The 23,126-nt window shown below is 41.8% G+C and overlaps 1 protein-coding gene across 1 annotated transcript in view; it reads left to right on the forward strand.

The window, feature by feature from the left end:
- The first annotated feature begins 5,972 nt into the window (after positions 1-5,972).
- LOC142292037 (uncharacterized) overlaps positions 5,973-23,126 on the forward strand; it is a 119,970-nt gene continuing 102,816 nt past the window's right edge. The window contains exons 1-5 of the mRNA XM_075337140.1: positions 5,973-6,056; positions 18,456-18,533; positions 18,655-18,796; positions 18,898-19,048; positions 19,159-19,493. Coding sequence (XP_075193255.1) covers positions 5,973-6,056; positions 18,456-18,533; positions 18,655-18,796; positions 18,898-19,048; positions 19,159-19,493 — 790 coding nt within the window. The remainder of the gene's footprint in view (positions 6,057-18,455; positions 18,534-18,654; positions 18,797-18,897; positions 19,049-19,158; positions 19,494-23,126) is intronic.

Below are 23,126 nucleotides of genomic sequence, written 5' to 3' on the forward strand. Positions count from 1 at the left end.
CTGCAGTCAAGTTCAGGCAGCAATTTCAGCGTTCCAAGTGCCTTTAAATGAATTTGAAGAAACTGCACTTCAGGATTGTAGTGAGGATGAGGTAAACTCCTATTGGAACACTTGATGAGCTGGGGCACCTCATCCTCACTACAATCCTGAAGTGCAGTTTCTTCAAATTCATTTAAAGGCACTTGGAACGCATAAATATGTAAGTTTAGGCACTATTTCTAAAAAAACTGCTGAAAAATTACTTCCTCTTTTTCCGAAAAAACCTCATTGGTATTATTTGCCAAAGATTCACAAGAACAGTGTCTCCCCCCTGGCCGCCCTATTGTGGCAGGAATAGGTTCAGTGACAGAACCTTTGTCTCATTACCTAGAGTGGTTACTTAAACCATTACTGGCTCGCATTCCCTCGTTCTTAAAAGATACGGGAGATCTAATTAAAATGCTTGATAATTTTCAATGGCAGAAAGGTTTCTCTTTCGCCTCTCTGGATATTGAGAGTCTGTACACCCGTATCCCACAAGATCAGGGTGTGCAGACTATCAAGAGAGTCTTGTTGAATTTTGATCAGAATCCAATCTTAGTAGACTTCATCACAGAGGCTTTAAGCTTTGTTTTGCATCACAATGCATTTAAATTTGATGACCAGTGGTACTTACAATGCGGGGGTACCGCGATGGGTACCCCCGCAGCATGTACCTTTGCAAATCTTTTTTGGCAGCATTTGAAGAAGATTTCATTTATGGTTCTAACAATCCATATCTGAAACATATAAAAAAATATGCCAGATATATGGATGACGGCTTCTTTGTATGGGACGGTTCTGCACAGGAATTTGACAATTTTGTGTCATATCTAAATGACAATAATTCCTATAATATGTACTTTACGCACACCTTCGGTAATCAAAAATTAGATTTTTTAGATGTCACACTTAGTATATCCGATGGTATTATCGATAGACAGGTATATAGAAAACCTACCGCAGTGAACACTTTGCTTCACTTTAATAGTGCGCACCCCTCCCATACAAAGAAAGCCCTTCCATATGGACAATTTTTGCGTCTTAAAAAAGTAGACAACAATCCCGAGACCTTTCTGCATCAGGCATCAGACTTGAAAAAACGTTTACTAGAACGAGGATATCCTATATCTGTTATCAACTCTGCCCTCGAAAAATCTCTAAATTACGATCCTAAAAATAAAAATAAAAATAAAAATAAAAATAAAGGTGAGAATAAGAATAAAAACACGTATGCCATCTTGAAAGAAACAAAAACTGAAAGTTTAAATAGATGTGTTTTTAATTTTAAATTTAATTCCATGTATGATGCAATAAAATCGAGCATCAAAAAACATTGGCATTTAATTAATAAAGATAAGGATCTTAGTGAGATGGCAAACGAGGGCCCTTTGATTTCATATAGGAGATGCAAAAACATAGGAGATATCCTTGTTAATAACCGCATTACTACCCCTAAACTAGGTACGTGGTTAGACCGAAATAAAACTAAAGGAAACCACAGGTGCGGCGGCTGCCCCTTTTGTGAATATCATTGTACAGGAGACACTTTAAAAATTGGTACTGAGCTGTTTAAAATAAAAGATCTTATTACCTGTAAGTCCAATTATCTGGTATATGTTATCTTTTGCCCCTGTCAAAGATATTATATAGGTAAAACAATTCGGCCTTTATATGTTCGATTTAGAGAGCATTTTAAGTCTATAACCTCTGGGATAGGTTCTCCACGTTTAATTGCCCATATGCAGGATTGTCATGGTGGTAATCCACGCCTTTTGAGATTTGCAGGCGTAATAAAAATTAATCCTTGTCCCACTGGAGGTGATATGCATCGTTCTTTACTTAGAAAAGAATCGAGATTGATTATGGACTTAAATGCTCTCGGTCCCCTTGGCCTGAACGATAAAAATGACTTGTCAGTGTTCTTATAATGCTGGTCTCCCTCTGCAAGCCTGTTTTCTGTGATGTCTTTTGAAAGACTATATTAAGCATTATATTTGATTAATTTTTCACTCTAATTATACCCATGTATGTAACGATTGTTTATAATCTATTTTGAAATTAATATATAATAAGTCTCTATGTGAATCTGATACATGTACAGCTGGTATGTGTTTTTAAATTGCACTTTATTCACGCAAGGACGCTGCACCCGTATCACCTGTTATTTAAGGGCGGATGCAGCACCTTTGCATGCACTGGACCCGTAGAAGCAAGTTTACTTGTGAAACGGCCGCCGTCGTCCGACGTGGCACACCCTCATCCTCCCTCACTACCTGTACCCCTGATGTGATCGTGGAATAAACAGATTTCCTTTATTTGACCTTTGGAGTGTGACCTATTCATCTCTACATTGTTGATTTTGTATCGTCTTCGCTTTGGGATACGCACCCAGGTCTCCATCAGCATGGAAGCACAGCCTTACTAGCCATACAGGGATCAGCAGTGCCCGGTATCCTCCACTCAGCTTTAACTATGTAACTATATGGTAGAAATAAAAATAAAAGTAAAAATAAAGAATAAGTAATTGATAGTGCAGCAAACAGATACCAGGTGTCTGGTTGCAGTACCCCGGCTGGTAGTAGAGCAATTATTAAATCTAGTATAGTATATTAAGTGATGCTTCAAGGCATATGATATTTAATGCCAATTGAAACTATCACTGCAATATGATTTTTCAGATAACTGGAGAGTTTTTTTCAATCCATAAGCAAAAAGGTTTTTAATAGAGGCTTAAATTATAAGCAGCAATTTCAGCGTTCCAAGTGCCTTTAAATGAATTTGAAGAAACTGCACTTCAGGATTGTAGTGAGAATGAGGTGCCCCAGCTCATCAAGTGTTCCAATAGGAGTTTACCTGCAGTCAAGTTCAGGCAGCAATTTCAGCGTTCCAAGTGCCTTTAAATAAATTTGAAGAAACTGCACTTCAGGATTGTAGTGAGGATGAGGTAAACTCCTATTGGAACACTTGATGAGCTGGGGCACCTCATCCTCACTACAATCCTGAAGTGCAGTTTCTTCAAATTCATTTAAAGGCACTTGGAACGCTGAAATTGCTGCTTATAATTTAAGCCTCTATTAAAAACCTTTTTGCTTATGGATTGAAAAAAACTCTCCAGGTATCTGAAAAATCATATTGCAGTGATAGTTTCAATTGACATTAAATATCATATGCCTTGAAGCATCACTTAATATACTATACTAGATTTAATAATTGCTCTACTACCGGCCATGGTACTGCAACCAGACACCTGGTATCTGTTTGCTGCACTATCAATTACTTATTCTTAATTTTTACTTTTATTTTTATTTCTACCATATGTGGTTTATTCTTCTTTCTTTTTCCTTGTTCTATTGTGTGAATTGTTTTGAATAAATTTGTGTCTAAAACAAGGATAGCAATAAAAAGTATAAAATATTAATAAAAAAACCTCTTATCAGCGCTGGTTTATTAGGGATTTTTTATTTTAAAAAATCTCAATTAAAATTCATTTCTGATTCCAGGCAAATTAAAGGGGATTTTTTGCCTACAAACCTAGCTGCAGATTTAATGGTTATTGGGGTCAAGCGCTAACAATTGTCTGTAGACTACTTGGTATATCCATCCAGGACTGTATGCAGAAGTTTTTTGCCCACCAAAAAAATGACGTGGGATTTGCCATATTTTTGTATGTTAGCCAGGTACAGCAGGCAGCCATGGGCTGCCTCCAACCCCCAGTTGCCTATTTGTACCCGGCTGGGAACCAAAAATATAAGGAAGCCCGTTTTTTTTAATTATTTCACTTATTTCATGAAATAATTAAAAAACAAATGACGTGGGCTTCGTCCCATTTTTGTGTCCAGCCAGGTACAACTAGGCAGCTGGGGATTGGAATCCGCAGCACAGGTTAGCCCGAGGTTTCTGGGCGCCTCTGCTGCGAATTGCAGTCCGCAGCTGCCCCAGAAAATGGCGCTCTCATAGAAGCACCATCATCTAGCGCTGTATCCAACTCTTCCAACAGCCCTGGAGCCGGGTGGCTTGTTGGGTAATCATGAGTTAATACTGGCTATGTTTTACTAGCCAGTATTAAGCCAGAGATTCTTAATGTCAGGCACGTTTGACCCGGCCATTAAGAATCTCCAATAAAGGGTTAAAAAAAAACACCACATTGAGAAAAAATACTTTACTAGAAATAAATACACAGACACATTAGAGACTCCATCTTTATTACCCCCTGTCAGCCCTCCACGATCCATGGTCTTCTGTCTTTCTCGTTCAACAAATGCAGCTCTGCTCCATCACTGCTGCATGGGGGAAGACGCTGCTGCTCCCCGTGCAGCCTTCACTTTGTGAAGGCTGCACGGGAAGCAGCGTCCAGCCTTCACTCCGTGAGTGATCAGTGCTGCTGGCTGTCAGCGGTAATGCTGACAGACGCGTTACTATAGCAACGGTGCTCCCGGAGCAGCGATTAGCAGTGACGTCACCGCTAACTGCGTTGCTATGGCAGCGGTGATCTCCGTTAATGACCAGCTGTGTCAGCCGGTCCCTAACGGAATGGGGAGTCGACCGTGTGCTAGAGCATGTCGCCGGTACACGGCGATACACAAATGTGCACCGTGTACCGGAGAGATGCACTCGCAGGTCCTACATGACGCGTCATAGTCATGTGACCAGTCTGTAGCCAATGAGATAATAGCCACGTAACTGGTCACATGGCTATTTTGACGTCACGATAGGTCCTGCATCACTGCTGGCAGTGCTGGTCACCGGGAGGATTCAGCGATCATCGGATGGAATAGCGGCACGAGACAGAGTGCAGGAGGGATCGCGGGGACCGGTATGTGTTATGGCAATGTTTATTAACTGTTTGTGTACATTTATCATGCATTTTTATGTGTTTGTGATTGCCTCTCATTATATCCTATAGGTTCGAGTTTGGTTCGTCGAACGTTCGACGAACCGAACTCGAACGGGACCTCCGTTCGACGAACCGAACTCGAGCCGAACCACGACCGGTTCGCTCATCTCTAGTAATGATGCCCTATATGTCATCAGAAGCTACTGTTTGGCCACATGGCAGGGCTGAGCTTGAAGGAGTGATATTTGGCTTATGGAGCACAGCTTTTGCTAAAGTAGCCCTTTGGGTGCCAGAACTGCAGAAACACCCCAAAAGTAACCCAATTATAGAAATTACAAATAATGTATCTGTGGCTGCAGTGGCTATTTTGTAGCATCCATGTCATGCTCTTTTTCTGGAAAATAACAAATATGCCAGTTTAGTGCCCATACATTGTACCCCATATATTGTAGAGCTTGCATATATTATGCCCAGTTTGTGCTTCTAGATAGAGATGAGCAAACTTGTTCAAAAAAGGTTAACAATTTCAAATTCAGCACTAGCCTTTAGGTACTTGAGATAGTTCAGAGGGCTATAGTGTAGGAATAGATATATAGGTATAGAATAGGAAAGTGCAAGGGCATGCAGAGTAGGGAATTTTGTGTGCCAAAAATCGTCATTTAATCATCTAGTGATTGCCAATTGTGCAGGCCTTCTAAAAATTTATATTTTATCATGTAGAGATTGCAAAATCTGTCATCCAGCCCCAAATTTCTATTTTATCATATAAATGCTTTTAATTGTTTGGTCAAGCACAAAATTGCTATTTCATTGCAATTTCATCATCTAAATAGGGTCAGATCTTTCAACCAGCTAAAAGTAGCAATTTTATCATCTAAATAGTGCTAATTATGAAATCCATCCCAAAATTGCTATTCAATCATCTAAATAGTGCCAAATCTTTTACCCATCCAAAAGTTGCCATTTTATCATCTAAATAGTGGTAATTGTGTGGTCCTGCCCAATATTGCTATTTCATCATTTAACTAGTCATTGGTAATTTAGTGACAGGTGACTGAAAGGTGTAGGCCCAGGGTTTTGAAACAGCTGGTAAAAAGAGGGGAAGGGTACATCAAACATGAGTGGGAAATCCCATGGTCATGGTAAAAGGGGAATAAGTGTGGTGTTGGAGGTGTATTGTAATGGTGTTGGAGGGTCAGAGGTAATGTTGCTAAAAGCTCTACTAAAAAAATACCGGCTGATCTTACAAAAAATACAAGTGACAACTTCTATTACTGGATGGGCTACTTGACTCCCTTTCTTTAACAGGCGCACAGCAGTATGACTTGTAGATGAGGGCAAGAAAGGGCTTGTGCTACAGTGGATGGCAAGCACTGCGTCTAGTGGCCTCTCCTCCTCTTCCTCCACCTCAACATCATATACAGTCTAGTACTCAGAAGTGGCACCCCAATTACCCTTCTTTCCCCCGACATCAACACTCTTCAATTGGCCAACTGACTGTGGGGAACCATAGATGGGCAAGTCTGCTGAGATTTTCACCCAATCTATTACATGATCAACAGAGGGCTGCTCCAAAGATTCCCAGACTTAGGAGGAGGAAGGAACCTGCATCGATGTCCAAAATCTTTGTCAGTTGGATCTGGCGTTAGACAAAGTAGGTGCAGTGCCCGGTCGTGGTCTTAGCTTGTCACCCCCACACGCTCCTACTCCCAGGCCTTCGCTCTTCTTACCTGCCCAGAATTTCCACACTCTTCTCTTCTGCCCTGGGGTCTGCCGCTGTCTCTCCCTACTTCCAGATCATGCACAGGCTTTCAGTGAGTGTCCGTAGGGTGTGCTTGGCCATGCCCAGTTTCTTAAAAGGCCGGCGCCCAATTACCCGGAAGTGATCCCTGAGGTCACTTATTATCTTAAGATATTTAAGACCGCCTTCCCTTATAGGAGGCACCTGAGCAACGTTGCCTCCTAGTGTGTTTCTAGTTCTCAGGTACCATTATGCTACTGTGTCTAGTACTGCTTGCCTTGTCCTACTTCCAAGTCTGTGTTTCTAACCTGTGTCTCATCCTAGAGCCTGCTTACTACCATCACCTCCGTGCTGTCACGTCTGAGCAACCATCTCAGTGCTGCCACGTCTGAGCCACCTTCTCTGTGTTGCCTAGTCCAAGTTAGTCTCCGTGCTTCCCCATTCAAGCACACCAGCAGCAGACACTAAGAGACTTTACCAGTCCATATGAGCCGACCTCCACTGGTTCCTGGCAGTTATGCATTTAGGCCCCCTGTTGCTACTCCAGACAATCCCTCTTTTAGGGGTTTGCTACTGATTAACTCCTTCAGTGGAGTCCGGTGTACGGCCCAGTGGGTCCACTCCCGGATGTTTGCCGTTCTTTGGCGACCATAACAATAGGGTATGAGCAGAATTCAGACCCTGATCAACAAACATTAATCCCAGGGGTGGAGATGATAATAATGAGACTCAGACACCTGAGATGCACACATACTGTACTGTGCTGTCAGGGAAGGAAGAGGTGGAATGTGACTGTCAGGGAGAGGAGTGGGAAAACAGAGAGGATGATTTTGAGGGTCTATATTCCACTGGGTATGAATCCAGAGGCATGCAGCTGAGTAGCTCAGCAGAGGAGGTGTAGAAGGAGGAAGATGACTAGGTTACGTTGTCACTTCCCACACAAACACGTAGTGATGCAACCACAACAAGAATTATATCCTCAGCTACAACTTTGTAGAGGCATAAATTGCAATAATTTTACTACTACGTGCATGAACCGGCACATGTGCAGCCAACATGTGTTATTCTGGGAACATTACTGCACCAAAACGCGACCTAGCGGGTCTGGTCAACTACCTTAATAGTAGGCACTGTAATGCACCGGAAACATGGCAAGGCTGGGAGTGGTTTGTGACCTAATGCCATGTTTTAATGCAACTTTGTCATGGTTCGCCTTCCTGTCCACATGGCTAGGCGACGGAGCCTTCTCTTGGGCCTCACTTCCGGACCCTGCATGCCTTAAAAGCTGACATTTCCAGTGAACCAGCGCCGGCTATAAGCTTAGAACTGCTTTGCCTGTGATTGCTGGTCCTGTGAGTGATATCCTGATCTGTTTGTTCCTGTGCCCTTGTCTGTGTTCTGTCCCCTGGTCATCCCTCCTGTCCTCTGTCCCCTCTCCTATTTCCCCACTCAGTTGCTTCCTCCGTTACTGACCTTGGCCTGACTCCTCTTCTGCTCGTTCCACCGGTCCTGCTTCTGCCCGTATGGTGTTTGACCCAGCCTGACTGACTATTCCTCGCATGCCCTGCAGTTCTGCTTTTCAGCTGTGCTGTGAGGCAGTGTATGAGAACGCTGTGTATTTACTTTCTGGTTCTCGTTGCTCTGTGTAGTGTTTTCTGCTGCAGAGCTCTGGCTCCCCCTGGTGGCAGCTTGACAAACTTATAATGAAGGAATCTACTTTTTAATTTACACATTGATGTACCAGATATTTCTCCTTTTCTTCAAGATAGTGTTACTTTTCTCAACAAATGTAAAATGTCTGTGAGGTATTAGAATAGTTAAAAAGTTAAAAGATGATTATTGCTACAGAAATTTCTTTATATTATTTTCATGTTCATCACTACAACACAATAATTTTAAAAATGCTATGAATTATCATGTGTAATATTTAAAATTTTTCTACTGACCATAAAATTTCCTTTTTGCTAATCTTCGGGGATTTCTTAATACATTTCTGCAGAACTGTACGGAAAAGTGCCTTGAGTCATCATTGTACTGACCTTGAATTTATCTGTGTATGTAAATTCATATTCCTTTTTAGTTCTGTTTTTTGATGCTAGGAAAATTAATTTATAATAAGCATTTATGCATCCAACAAAATCATCTTCTTTAAATCATTGTAGAGTTTGACATTCATACTATCCCAAGTTTAGAGTGTATGTGCACTGCCAGGTAACTTTTCAGAATAAGTAACTTGGATTCTACATATTGTGGCATTTTTTTTCCACAGTTTTTTGGCTCTAGTCATTAGAAAGTCTAAGGGGCACTTTGCACACTGCGACATCGCAGGTGCGATGTCGGTGGGGTCAAATTGAAAATGACGCACTTCCGGCATCGCATGCGACATCGCAGTGTGTAAAGGCTGGATGATACGATTAACGAGCGCAAAAGCGTCGTAATCGTATCATCGGTACTGCGTCGGCGTAATCCATGATTACGCTGACGCAATGGTCCGATGTTGTTCCTCGCTCCTGCGGCAGCACACATCGCTGTGTGTGAAGTCGCAGGAGCGAGGAACGTCTCCTACCGGCCTCCCTGCGGCTTCCGTAGGATATGCGGAAGGAAGGAGGTGGGCAGGATGTTTACATCCTGCTCATCTCCGCCCCTCCGCTCTGATTGGCCGCCTGCCGTGTGACGTCGCAGTGACGCCGCACGACCCGCCCCCTTAACAAGGAGGCGGGTCGCCGGCCACAGGGACGTCGCACGGGAGGTGAGTGTGTGTGTGAAGCTGGTGTAGCGATAACTTTCGCTACGCCAGCTATCACCTCATATCGCTGCTGCGACGGGGGCGGGCACTATCGCACTCGGCATCGCAGCATCGGCCTGCGATGTCGTAGTGTGCAAAGCCCGCCTAACAGTGATCTTTATTTGTGCTACATCTATCTCTCTCCAACTCCTTCCCTTTCCCCTCTCCCTTGAATTCCATAGGCAGCAGAAGTAATTTGATGCCTCCCTAAAGATATGTCTGTAGCCAGATTTAGGCGGGCTTTGCACACTACGACATCGCAGGTGTGATGTCGGTGGGGTCAAATTGAAAATGACGCACTTCCGGCATCTCATGCGACATCGTTGTGTGTAAAGCCTAGATGATATGATTAACGAGCGCAAAAGCGTCGTAATCGTATCATCGGTGCAGCGTCAGCGTAATCCATGATTATGCTGACGCGACAGTCCGATGTTGTTCCTCGCTCCAGCGGCAGCACACATCGCTGTGTGAGAAGCCGCAGGAGCGAGGAACATCTCCTACCGGCGTCACTGCGGCTTCCGTAGGATATGCAGAAGGAAGGAGATGGGCGGGATGTTTACATCCCACTCATCTCCGCCCCTCCGCTCCGATTGGCCGCCTGGCGTGTGATGTCGCTATGACGCCGCACGACTCGCCCCCTTAACAAGGAGGCGGGTCGCCGGGCAGAGCGACGGTCGCAGGACAGGTGAGTCCATGTGAAGCTGCCATAGCGATAATGTTCGCTACGGCAGCTATCACAAGGAAATCGCTGCTGCGACGGGGGCAGGTACTATCTCGCTCGGCATCGCAGCATCGGCCTGCGATGTCGCAGCGTGCAAAGTACCCCTTAGGCTATGTGCGCACTAGAAAGTGCCATTTTCTTAACAAAAAAATGGATCCTCTGAAAGAATCCTGCACCCGCGGTAAAAAACGCGGTAAAACCGCGTTTTTGCAGCGATCTGCTGCAGTTTTGCCACGGTTTGCCGTGGATTCACCGCGGATTTACCGCGGATTTTCCACAATTTGGTCCCCGCGGTATTTACCATTATCTATGGCAAAAACCGCAGGTACCTGCGGAAAAGAAGTGACATGCTCATTAATTCTGCGATGGAAAATCCGCAAGCATAAAAAAAACGCAGTGTGCACACAGAATTTTTTAAAACCCATAAGATTTGCTGGGGAATGACTGCAGCAATGTTAGACACATTTTCTGCTGCAATTCCGCGTCAAATCTATGGCAAAATCCGCGGTAAATCTGCAGCATTCGCACAGGGCCTTAAGCAGCTTTTGTTAGTAAATGATCAGTGCAGAAGAGAAGACATGACTGATAAGTCAGAAAGAAGCATATTATTCTGATAATTTATTTTTTATTTCTCTAAGGCCAACATAATCTGCAGCATTTAACAATTCAAGGGGTATTTTTATAGATAAGGCTACGTTACCATGTCCTGTAATGTAATCCGTTTTGAGATCCATTTGGAAAATGCAAAAAAGCATCTGTTAACAGATCCGTATATTCCCCATTGACTTTAATAGTGATTGATCCATTAACAGATGGTCCAAAATGTGTCCATTAGGACCAATCTGTTAGTGTCCATTGTTAGAAAGACCAAAATGAATGAATGCAAGACCTTTTTCCAATGGATCTAAATACGGATGTCTAACAGATCTGTTAGTGTATAACTGGAGTCAATGGTCAACAGATCTGTTAGGAATGTATCCATTAAAGGATCCATTGCCCATCAACTCTTATTCTCTTATTATGCTATAATGGATCCGTTGCCCACAAATGCTAGATCAATAGAATAGAATGGAATAAAATAGGATAAGATCATACAGGATAGGACAATTGATACAATAGACAGACAGATAGCATGGGCAGCTGTTTAGCTGAATTAAAAATAATTTTTTGGAAAAAAATGATGTGACGTTCTTCCTGCTCTGGATACCTCGTGGCACACTTTCTCATTGCGGTGATCCTCCCAGCCTCCTCCGCTTGTCCACATTGATCCCCAAGGCTCCAACACAGCGGTAAGACCTTTACCTGGCTTACTGCATAGCGTTTCTTCTGTGTTACTTTTGGGCTGCCATTTCCCCTTCTATTCTAGTTCGACTGTAGTTGTCCTTTGCCTCTCATGTCATCCACAGCCTGAGGGTACTTCCCTCCATCCTACCTTTCCATTACCTTCTCCTTGCCATTGTATTTTGTATTATTGCTATATTATCCATTATTGATATTTATGTATTTACTTATGTGTTTCATATTATCTATTTGGGCAGTCTTGACTAATATCCCAAGACAAAAAAGGAAAATGACACAAAAAACACATGTGATCAATACCAGTAATTTAGAAATGCTGATGAAGTTGTGTTTACACACTCCATGCAGGACTCATGATTGGCAGGTATCCTTCATGTGTTTTATTAGAGAGGCTGTGAGTTTTTAGACACACTGGTAAAATCATAATGAGACTGCCTCACTTTTATCTTTCGTGCATCTCCACACGTCATCTAGAACTGGATCTGTAACCAGGAATTCCAACTGTTATACTAAATTCCCAATTATCTGTAAATTTCTGAATCTTAAAATATTTTGTAGTCTACCCCTATTAAAAATTTGTCACATTTTACTTGTGCTGATACTGCATCTTCATGTGCCTTCGGTTTGTTACAGAATCAAATAAATATGATTCTATGACAAAACAATGTGGGTTTAAAGTTAATTGACATTCTTGTTACTTAGGCCTCCTTCACACATCAGTGATTCTGGTATGTATGTTGTTGTTTTTACATGTTGTTTTTACTAATCACGGATGTATGAAGACCCATTAAAATCAATAGGTCAGCGCACACATCAGTGATTTCTCACTGACCATGTTTCTGTGCGGTGCCAAGTCCGTTTTTGTCTGGCATCCACAGTCCACACAGTCATGGGATCCATTTAACATGAACCAGAGAAAATAGATATTTTTGAAATAGAATTATTTTTATACTCACCTGTCTCCAAAGATGCTGTCTCCGTCCGCTGCCATCTCCTGCTTCCAGGCTGGCTAATTATGCTCATGAATGTTCACTGCACCGTGACTGTTAAGTAATTACAGAGGGGAGACAGCAGCGGTCGGAGAGAGGAGAGCCGGAGACATCAGCACCAAGGAGAGCAGCACCGGGGACAGGTGAGTATAGGAGTGTGTGATCTCCATGTGCTATCATGTATGGAGTACATGGAGAACACACGGGTGCCAAAATCACGGCACACGGAGGGCCAAATGCATCTTTAACTCATTAATGATAAATGTGTGTGTTTTTGACTGACGCGTGAAAGAGGCCTTAGGAGCTAATCTCCATGGAGTGGCTTAAGGTGGCTTAAGGTGGCTTTACACACTGCAACATCGTAAACAACATCACTGTAACGTCACCGGTTTTGTGACGTAATAGCGACCTCCCCAGTGACATTGCAGTGTGTGAAACACATCAGCAACCTGGCCCCTGCTGTGAAGTTGCTGATCGCTACAAATCGTTCAGGACCATTCTTTGGTCCTTTGTTTCCCGCTGTGCAGCAAAGTCTCAGTGTGTAAAGGGGACTTAAAACACTGGAAACGAGTGATGTGTCACAATATCTGTCAATCACTATTCTCTGTCAGTCGGTCTCTCCCTCTCGGTCTCTATTCTCTCTCTATCAGCGGGTAACCTCAGTGACAGCTCAGCTGATCGCGCTACTCACCTCATTTTCTGCGTGGAGGTGACAGGAGCGGCGGTGTCTTCTGCTGCTCCTGTCACCTGCATGCAGCAGAGCTGGATGCGACGCTGGAGGTCCGTGGATTACGCCGGACATGGAGGGCTTTTTGGGGCTGATTAAATTGATGATGAGGGAATGTGTTTGTGTTTTTTATTTCTAATAAATGATTTTTTCAGTTGTGTGTGTTTATTTACTGTAATTTACAGATTAATCATGGAAGGTATCTCGGGGAGATGCCTGACATGATTAATCTAGGACTTATTGGCAGCTATGGGCTGCCAATAACTCCTTATTACCCCGATTTGCCAACGCACCAGGGCAAATCGGGAAGTGCCGGGTACAGTCCCAGAACTGTCGCATCTAATGTATGCGGCAATTCTGGGCGGCTGCTGACTGATATTGTTAGGCTGGGGGGCTCCCCATAACGTGGAGCTCCCCATCCTGAGAATACCAGCCCTCAGCCGTATGGCTTTATCTGGCTGGTATTAAAATTGGGGGGGACCGCACGCCGTTTTTTTTAATTATTTAATTATTTATTTCACTGCACAGTATAGACCCGCCCACCGGCTGCTGTGATTGGGTGCAGTGAGACACCTGTCACTCAGCGTGGGGGTGTGTCTCACTGCAACCAATCATAGGCGCCTGTGGGCAGGGAAAGTAGGGAATACGAAATTGTTTAATGAGCGGCCGGCTTTTTCAAAATAGTAAAAGCCGCCGCAGCAGTGTGAATGCCGTGCAGTGCCGCATCGGGGATCGGTGAGTATGAGAGAGGAGGGGAAAATGACCGACAGACTGTGAGAGAGGGACAGAGATAGTGAGAGACCGACAGAGAGAGAATAGAGACCGAGAGGGAGAGACCGACTGACAGAGAATAGTGATTGACAGATATTGTGACACATCACTCGTTTCCAGTGTTTGACTAGCTAGGTCGTTCTGCAGGTCCGGATCGCTGTTGCGTCGTTGGCCAGGTTTGACTGTTTGACAGCTCACCAGAGACTCACCAGAGACTTTGTAGCGATCCCGGCCAGGTTGGGATTGCTGGTGGGATCGCTGAAAGTCTCAGTGTGTAAAGGGGCCTTTAGAGACATGTGCACCGATACACCTTTGTAGTGTACAATTACCCTTAGGTTTTGTGATCACACTGGAAAATTAGATGAGATGAGACTACAAATGGAGCAAGCCAAATATAAACACTTTAATTATAATACGATGTTAACAATTCCTCCCAGTGTCAACAACAGCATTTGTTATTTTGTTTCAGTTATTTGATTATTGGATTATTTCCTTTCCTCACAATTTCTTGATAACTTCTGCAATAAAACTACCTTCCAGTTCTCTAATTAGTGTTCTACCTGAGTGTACAGAGAAGGTTTCCAGTGTAACTACTTGCTAACTGCATCCATTAAACTGAGTTATCTGCCCTGCTGCTTTTACTTGCTTAGAAATGATTATCTTTATTTTAAACGCAAAGTTAATGTAATGTAAGGAAGAGGACAATAAAAGGGATTGTGCAATGAGGGTGAAAATAAACTTGCAAAGTTTAAAGTAGACTTTGCTTAATACATGGTTAATAAAGGGAATGGAGTACTGAGACAAAACAGAATTTGTACCGTACTCGGCACTGGAACATTAACGGGAATCTTCTATTTGTTGAGACAAGCAGATGCATCTGTTTATTTGATAATTCTAATGAGACATTATTAAGCAAAACAACCCGGTCTCCCTTTTCTATTCATATAGTACATGGCGAAATATGTCAATTACCACTTCTCTATGCAAATGGCAGTACATAGAAAGCTGAACACACATTAATAACTTTATGCGTTATAATAAAGAATATGTAAATAGGTGACATCAAACTGGGGAAAAAAAAGTAAATTAAGAAGACTCAATTCTACACAATTCAGTGGTAGAGTAAAAGTCGCAAAAAAACAAACAAACAATAAATCCTGAAGGAAAAATCTGTCACCCCAGAACGGGACCGGATGGGAGAGAAACTGGTTGGGGGCCCTTGCCGCTTACCCTCAAGCTAAAGGGAAGCCCTAGGCTGACCCTCATCCAAGAATTACACTTAAGGGTAATGACATTAGAGTCTCCAACCTTGCCCTATCTCCTGTCTTTTCCCTGATGGTAAAGTCCCTCCCACCCCCACCACCCAAGGGGACAAACTGGGATGGAGTCCCTCACAAACACCCCACCAATAATGTTCCAAAACGGGCAAAGGCACATACAGACATCAACAAATAACTAAACAACTAGAGGAAAACATACAGAGGTGAACTGGAACCAACAGGGAATAAGGAAAAGTAACTACACCAAGGATTACTTCCAAACAACCCATCAACAGGGAAGACAAGCAGCAGCAAAAGGAATGTGTCCGTCCACCTCCGGGCCAAGCTACAAAAGGATGATGAATAATCGGAACCCTCTGCTGGAGGCAGGAGGTTTTTATCCAGGCCAGATGTGAACATCAGTGGACACAGCTGAACGGCATTAGGAAGTCTGCTGCTTCTGCATCAGAAACTGCATTAACCCCTAGAGTGCCCAAGTAAAGAAATATGTTTAATCATAAACAAAGTAAGCAACACAACAATTGCCCCAAGTCCGTGGCAAGTCACACGGTACCATGTGAGATAGCGTGACAAAATCACACCACAGGTAGCCATGAAAACTGCTATATTTGAACCAGCATTTTCAATTCAAGGGCTTGATGCTCATGTGTTTAGATTCATTTTCATTTTCCGAATCTGAGATATATTTTAGACTATATTTCTGATAATACATCCCATTTAATGCAATAGACGAATATCACTAGGGCTTAATGAAAATACCTTTCAGGTCCTCTGTGGTGCCGCATCCGGAGGAGCCACTTCCACTTCCTTCACAATTGCCGTGTCTTCGCATGTTGTGCTGTGCCACTGTCCGGGTACACTTACCAGAGACTTTGCTCTTTCTCTGTGATGCGGTGAGTCATAACCACTGTCTTGGAGATCAGGCACTTAGGCCCCCTAGGGTTGGGCTGGACAGCCCCTGTATAGGGGTTTTCTCCTGGCTGCTCCTCCAGGGGAGTCCGGTGCATGTTCCGGTGGTGCCTCTTCTGGTCACCTTCGCACTCCTTTCCTGTTTAAGGATTATCAATAAACCTAGTCTATTGCTCACCATCTACGCTCTCCCGTGTCCTGCTTGCGGTCAGCTACCGCAGTCCACTGCGGTCTAGTGGCTTCACACATCCATGATCACCATGTTGCTGCGAGCGTTATAGATCACCACAGGGTTAATATCTAAATATGGAACTAAACCAGTTTATTGTGCAAGTTAACAAGGTTTAAAAATGAATGATGAGAGAGCATCCACGCATTAGTTGTTACTCGTTCGAGCATCAGGGTGTTCAAGTGCGACTTCATTAATGAGTATAATATAAGTCAATGGGCATTTTGTAGCTCAGATGTTTGAGGCTTGATTGAGTAACGAGCTTTGCTGAGCTCATCACTAAATATCCCACCATGCAATTGCTCCCCAAAAAAGCTCCACAATTATCCTAATGGGTGTTGAAGCACTAAAAGCAGATCTGGCTGTCCAGACTTTAGATGTCTATAGAAGAAAGTAAAATATTCATATTCAAACCATCCATTTCCACTGGGCTTCGCCTTTGTTGTCCAACACAGAAACAAAAGACCAGTTCAGATCACCATACTAGATAGGATACCACAGAAGATGCGGTGCACTGAAAAAAATATCAGGCCGATTCCTGACTAGAAGTAATCCAGATTAGAAGGAGACTAGCATTCGCAGATAGTATATTAAAATCTTTGCTTTATTTTTCCATAAGTTAAAACATAGACATAGTCTACGTATTTCGAACAAAAAATGTTCTTAACCCCTTCACCCCGGGGGATTTTCAGTTTTTGTTTTTTGCTCCCCTTCTCCTGAGAGCTGTAACTTTTTTTTATTTTTCAGTCAATCTTACCATATAAGGGCTTATTTTTTGCTGGATGAGTTGTACTTTTAAATGAAACCATAAGTTTTACCATATAGTGTACTGGAAAATGACGAAAAAATTCCAAGTATGAAAAAATTGCAGAAAAAGTGCAATTGCACAATTGTTTTTTGGATATTTTATTCACCGTGTTCGATATATGGTGAAACTGATGTGTTGGTGTGATGCCTCAGGTCAGTACAAGTTCGTAGACACCAAACATGTACAGGTTTACTATTATCTAATGGGTTGAAAAAATTCAGACGTTTGTCCAAAAAAAGTGGAGCACTTTTTGCGCCATTTTATGAAACCCGTAGAGTTTTATTTTTTCGGCATCTATAGCTCATTGATGGCTTATGATTTGCATCTTGAGCTGACATTTTTAATAGTACCATTTATGCACAGATGCTACATTTTATCACCTGTTATTCCATTTTGTGCAAAATTTGCGGCGGCCAAAAATTGTAATTTTGGCATTTGGAATTTTTTGCTGCTACGCTATTTACCGATCAGATTAATTGTGTAAATTAAGTAAACAAAATACCATGAAGAAATATATGTATATATAACCATAAAACTAAATAAAGAATAATACAAAAAAAGGGAAAATAATAAATAATTAAATATATTCATCTAGAATACTCTATTGCCAGCTCTCTCTCCTCATGCATGTACTACAAACTGGTCCCCAAATACTCGATAGGTGCAAGATACCAATATATGCACGATAAAAAAATATAAATCAATTTATAAAACAAATATTTGGATATTATGTAATATTTATTTTGGTTGGATTTATGGTATCTGCAGATGCTGGTCTCCTTCTAATCTGGTTTGCCTTTGTAGGTTTAACCTCACTTGAGCTTCTGAGATAGAGTGATAGAGCCCCACTGGCAGTTTCTATCCCAGTCTGCGATACTTAGGCTATGTTCGCACGTTGCGTTTTTTACCGCGTTTCTGCAGCGTTTTTGGCAGCAGCGTTTTTGGGCAAAAAGGCATGCGTTTTTGTTTTCCAGCAAAGTCTATGGTAAAAGCAGAAATCCTGTCTGCACTTTGCTTTTTTTTCAGCAGCGTTTAATTTGCATATTTGTGGTCAAAAACCATGCTGAAAAAGAAGCAGCATGTCAGTTGTTTTTGCCATTTCTGCAGCGTTTCCTTAACATTGGAGTCAATGAGAAATGGCAAAACGCATGTTGAAGTGAATAATCTGCGTTTAATGTGCGTTTTACATGCTTTTTACCAGCGTTTTACAAACCAAAAACGCAGGTGCAGTAGGCAAATAAACCAGGCACAAACGTCATTACCTACATCACTTCCTTTGTACTATAAATACAGAGCTGAGTATGTTTCAGTGCCTGCTACTATTGTGATTTCTCATAATAGATAAACTTTGATCTACTGAAATTTATAATGGCTTGGTTCCAGCGAATGAAGATCGATGTTGCAAAATTAATTGCTATGGTAAGTACCTGATTTATTTTTCAATATTTTGCTTAAAAAATGTTATAATGATAATGGCAAGCTTTATAATCTTAGAAATTTAGGAATCACTTCTTTACTAATTTGTAAAATTATGTTACAGGTTGAATCCATGCCATGCCTTTGGGATCCCACATGCCCTGACTATATGCAAAAAAACAAGAGGATGGACTGTTGGGGAACAATCTGTGCTGAACTGTTCCCACAATGGCATGAGGCTGATGCAGCCTTACAACATAAAATTGGTATATTTCTTGTTTAAATTAGTTGTTTTTATACTGTTACTATACTTATTAAAATTAATATAAGTTTTGTGTTTTTTTATTTCATTGCACAATTAAAATAGAGCTTGATGTGCGGAAAAGGTGGCGTTCAGTTAAGGACAGATTTCACAAGATAAGGAATGAGGGCATGAAAAGTGGCAGTTCCCCTAAAAAACCAAATTTCATCTATTATGATGAGCTGTCATTTCTCTGCACAAGTCGGAAAACTAGAGAGTAAGTATTCATGTAACAGTATGTTAAATTTGTTTTATGACAATAATGTTATCATCACAATAAATTACATTGTATTTATTTGTTTTTTATTTTTTCTTTCACCTCAACAGAACTTCAGGAAATGTAGCAGTACAAACACCTGTTGATGATGAAGAGGGGCAAGAGAGCCTTCTTCAACCACACCAGGAAGGGCCATCAGCCAATATAGATCAATTTTCATCTGAACATGAAGGGGATATAGAAAGTGGTACTGTTCAAGATAAATCACCACCTAGACCTACAATAATTACCTCAGGTCCCACAAAATATATTAAGCCAAAAAACAAAAAAAAAAACACCAAAAATATCCAATTAGAGGAGGACGTTATTTGTAACGAAACCTTAAAATTATTGAATACTAGTGCCAAAGAAGATGACATTGATCATTTTGGCATTAGTATAGCAGGTAGAATCAGAAAAATTAAAGATGAGAAGAAAAAAAATACATGCATGACAGCCATATGTGGGATGCTGACTTGCTATGAGGAAGAGGGTAGTTTCCCTTCCTCTGGCGCAATTATTTCTAAAATTGAACAATTTTTTGATGACGTCAAAAACCCACCAGCCCAAAAGAATACAGCTACTATTGCCCATAACCCAATCTACATACAAAAACCTTATTCTCTAAATACAAATACATATAATCAAAATGTGCCCCAACAATATTTGCATCCAGGCATTCAAACTCAAAAACCACAATCTAGTCAAATGAATCTACAACCCCCGTTAAATGTTAATTTGCATTCCCAACAACCACCACAAGGATATTTCAGCAGGCAATTATTTTCAGAACCATAATGTCATAATGATATAATGTTGTTTATGTTTATAAAAAATTATGTATTTTTCAAAAATATCAATTATATGTTGCACATATGTTTAAATGTGCATAAAAATGGCTTTATGACGTAAATAAAGCTTTGAAAATAAATTATTTTATTTGTGACATCAAAATCTGTGTTTGTATACTTTAAATTTGCAACATATGAAGTGTTTTCATGTTCAATCTTGATGATTTTAGAGTTATCATTGCGTCAGGAAGTGACATCATAACAAATTAACATAAGCAAGACAGGAAAGGCAGACATTTTTGTATTTGAATCATTTAACTTTATTTTTGAGTTCAATGACATGACAAACGCATATGCGTTTTTAAGAAGAAAAACGCATGTAAAAAGCGCTAAAAACGCAATAAAAACGCTACAAAAACGCATGCGTTTTTAGCGCTAAAAAATGGTCAGAAGCCATTTGGTCAAAAACCAAGGGAAGGAAAACGTGCAGAATAAACTGCAGGTACACCGACGCAACGTGCGCACATAGCCTTACAAGGAACTCTGGATGAATGTGGTGATGTCACATCAATTAGCTACAAAGTCCTGCAAAGTCCAGCACAATGCATTAAACAGGTTACAGAGACCAGGGTGGAGTTAAACCTACAAAGGCAAAGCCCAATACCCATTAAGGTAATTGTGAAACTTTTTGAGGGGTGTAACTGCCTGGTGGGCCATTATACCTTGTCATCTTGCACAATAGCCTGGTTTACATCCCATTAAATGGTTATTCCCATTTTTCATAATAAGTATGGATGGACAATACCTGTAAAAGTAAAGAACTTTCCAATTTACATTTTATTAGAAAAAAAAATTATTCTACCAATATTTGCAAATATATTTGTTATTGTTGGCAGCTCATTTTTGAAGAGAGGCAACCACTGCCAGATGGCTTTGTGGCAAAACAGGCATCATACTAACAAACTCTCTACTTTTCAGCTTGTAAGCACTGCTGTGATGCTTGGTGAGATTGCTGTGGTTCATTGTTTTCTCCTAATCACAATAAGCTTTATCTGAGATGCAGAGTTCAAGCGTTCTCATCAAGAGCTGCTAATCTGAACAGTCACTACAGTAGATTTACTTCCACCCCATATACCAGCAAGTTGGGAGACTATGGACCACTGCACGTCTAAGGAAACAAGATAGTAACAACTCAAGGGAATCTGTCACCAGGTGCTTGCAACCTAATCTGAGAGCAGCACAATGTGGAGACAGAGACTCTGATTCCAGCGATGTGTCAATTACTGGACTGCATGCTATAGTTTTGATAAAATCACTGTTTTATCAGGTGGAGATTATCAAAAGAGGATGAGAAAATCTATTGCTATGTAGTGCTCCATATTTATGAGCTTTGTTTATCCCTTTCTCAACCACTGATTGGTAGCTTTCTGCTTACACACAGTGCACACAGAAAACTGTCAATCAGTTTTGTTGGCAGGGTTATGTAGAGCTCAGCGTTTGGAGAACTAATACATATGCAACAGATAAAACAGTGATTTTATCAAAACTACATCAAAAAGCCCAGTTAAGCTGGGTTCACACATAGCGACAGCGACGTCGCTGTTACGTCACCATTTTCTGTGACGCAACAGCGACCTTGTAAGTCGCTGTTATGATCGCTGCTTAGCTGTCAAACACAGCAGAAGTAGCAGCGATCATAACGACATGCGTCACTGTGCTTCATGTGCAGAGAGAAGGGAGCTGCGCACACTGCTTAGCGCTGGCTCCCCTGCACTCCTAGCTACAGTACACATTGGGTTAATTACCCGATGTGTACTGCAGCTACATGTGAAGAGAGCAGGGAGCCGCGCACACTGCTTAGCACTGGCTCCATGCTCTCCTAGCTACAGTACACATCGGGTTAATTACCCGATGTGTACTGCAGCTACATGTGCAGAGAGCAGGGAGCCGGCGCTGGCAGCAAGAGCGGCGGAGGCTGGTAACGAAGGTAAATATCGGGTACCCAGGGAAAGGTCTTCCCTTGGTTACCCGATGTTTACCGTGGTTACAGCTTACCGCAGGTTGTCAGAAGCCGGCTCCTGCTCCCTGCTCGCTTCATTTCGTCACTCTCTCGCTGTCACACACAGCGATGTGTGCATCACAGCGGGAGAGCAATGACCAAAAAATGAAGCTGGACATTCAGCAACGACCGGCGACCTCACAGCAGGGGCCAGGTCGTTGCTGGATGTCACACACAGTGACAGCGATGGGACGTCGCTGCAACGTCACAGAAAATGGTGATGTAGCAGTGACATTTTTGTCATCGTCGCTGTGTGTGACACCACCCTAAGTGATTGCACATGAGCGGATCTCTTTAAATTTACCAAACGTAAAAAAATTTGATTTGCAGTGGATACATTTGAGTGAATTTCAATACAGAAAGTTTGTAAGTGCTTGAAAAATACATGTGGGGAGAAGAGAGAAAACTCTGCAGATTATAACACCTCACACGCTACAGGAGAGAGGGAACCCTGCTGATTATAAGAGCTTACACACTACAGGAGAGAGAAATAAGAAGACCCCTTTGATCATAAGAACTTACACTCTACAGGAGAGAGGACCCTGCTGATCATAATAATAATAATTTTATTTATACAGTGCCAACATATTCTGCAGCATTTTACAACTGAGCGAGGACATATACCTACAAAAAGTCATCACAAAGCAACATGTAATTCAACAGATACAGAAGGAGTTAGGGCCATGTTCACAAGCTACATAAGGAAAGGGTAGTAAATAGGGATGATCGAATACCTCAAATATTCGGCTTCATGAATATTTGCCGAATAGGTCACTGCTATTCACCACTATTCGTGAATATTCGATGCACAATGTAAGTCTATGGGAAACCCGAATAACAACTATTCAGAACTATTTGCCATAGACTTACATTGCGCATCAAATATTCTCATAGTGGCTTCTATTCGTCGGATATTCGCAAAGCCGAAAATTTGAGGTATTCAATTATCCCTAGTAGTAAAATAAGGAAATAGATAACAAGTGCTTGTCATATACAGTTCGATAAGATATATAATTGTAAGGTTTTTAAATAAAGCTGCATGAGCCGTCATCAGCTAGTATTTGTCTGCGTACAGTTACCAAGTGCTACTGGGTGAATGGAGGATATTGAGACAGATGAATAAGAGGGACCAGATTCTGAGGAAAAGAAAGAAAGAGAGAACAGAGAAGAGTTAGATTAGTGAAGTGAG

Source organism: Anomaloglossus baeobatrachus, chromosome 1 (assembly GCF_048569485.1).
Source record: "Anomaloglossus baeobatrachus isolate aAnoBae1 chromosome 1, aAnoBae1.hap1, whole genome shotgun sequence".
In the NCBI taxonomy this organism is placed as follows: domain Eukaryota; kingdom Metazoa; phylum Chordata; class Amphibia; order Anura; family Aromobatidae; genus Anomaloglossus; species Anomaloglossus baeobatrachus.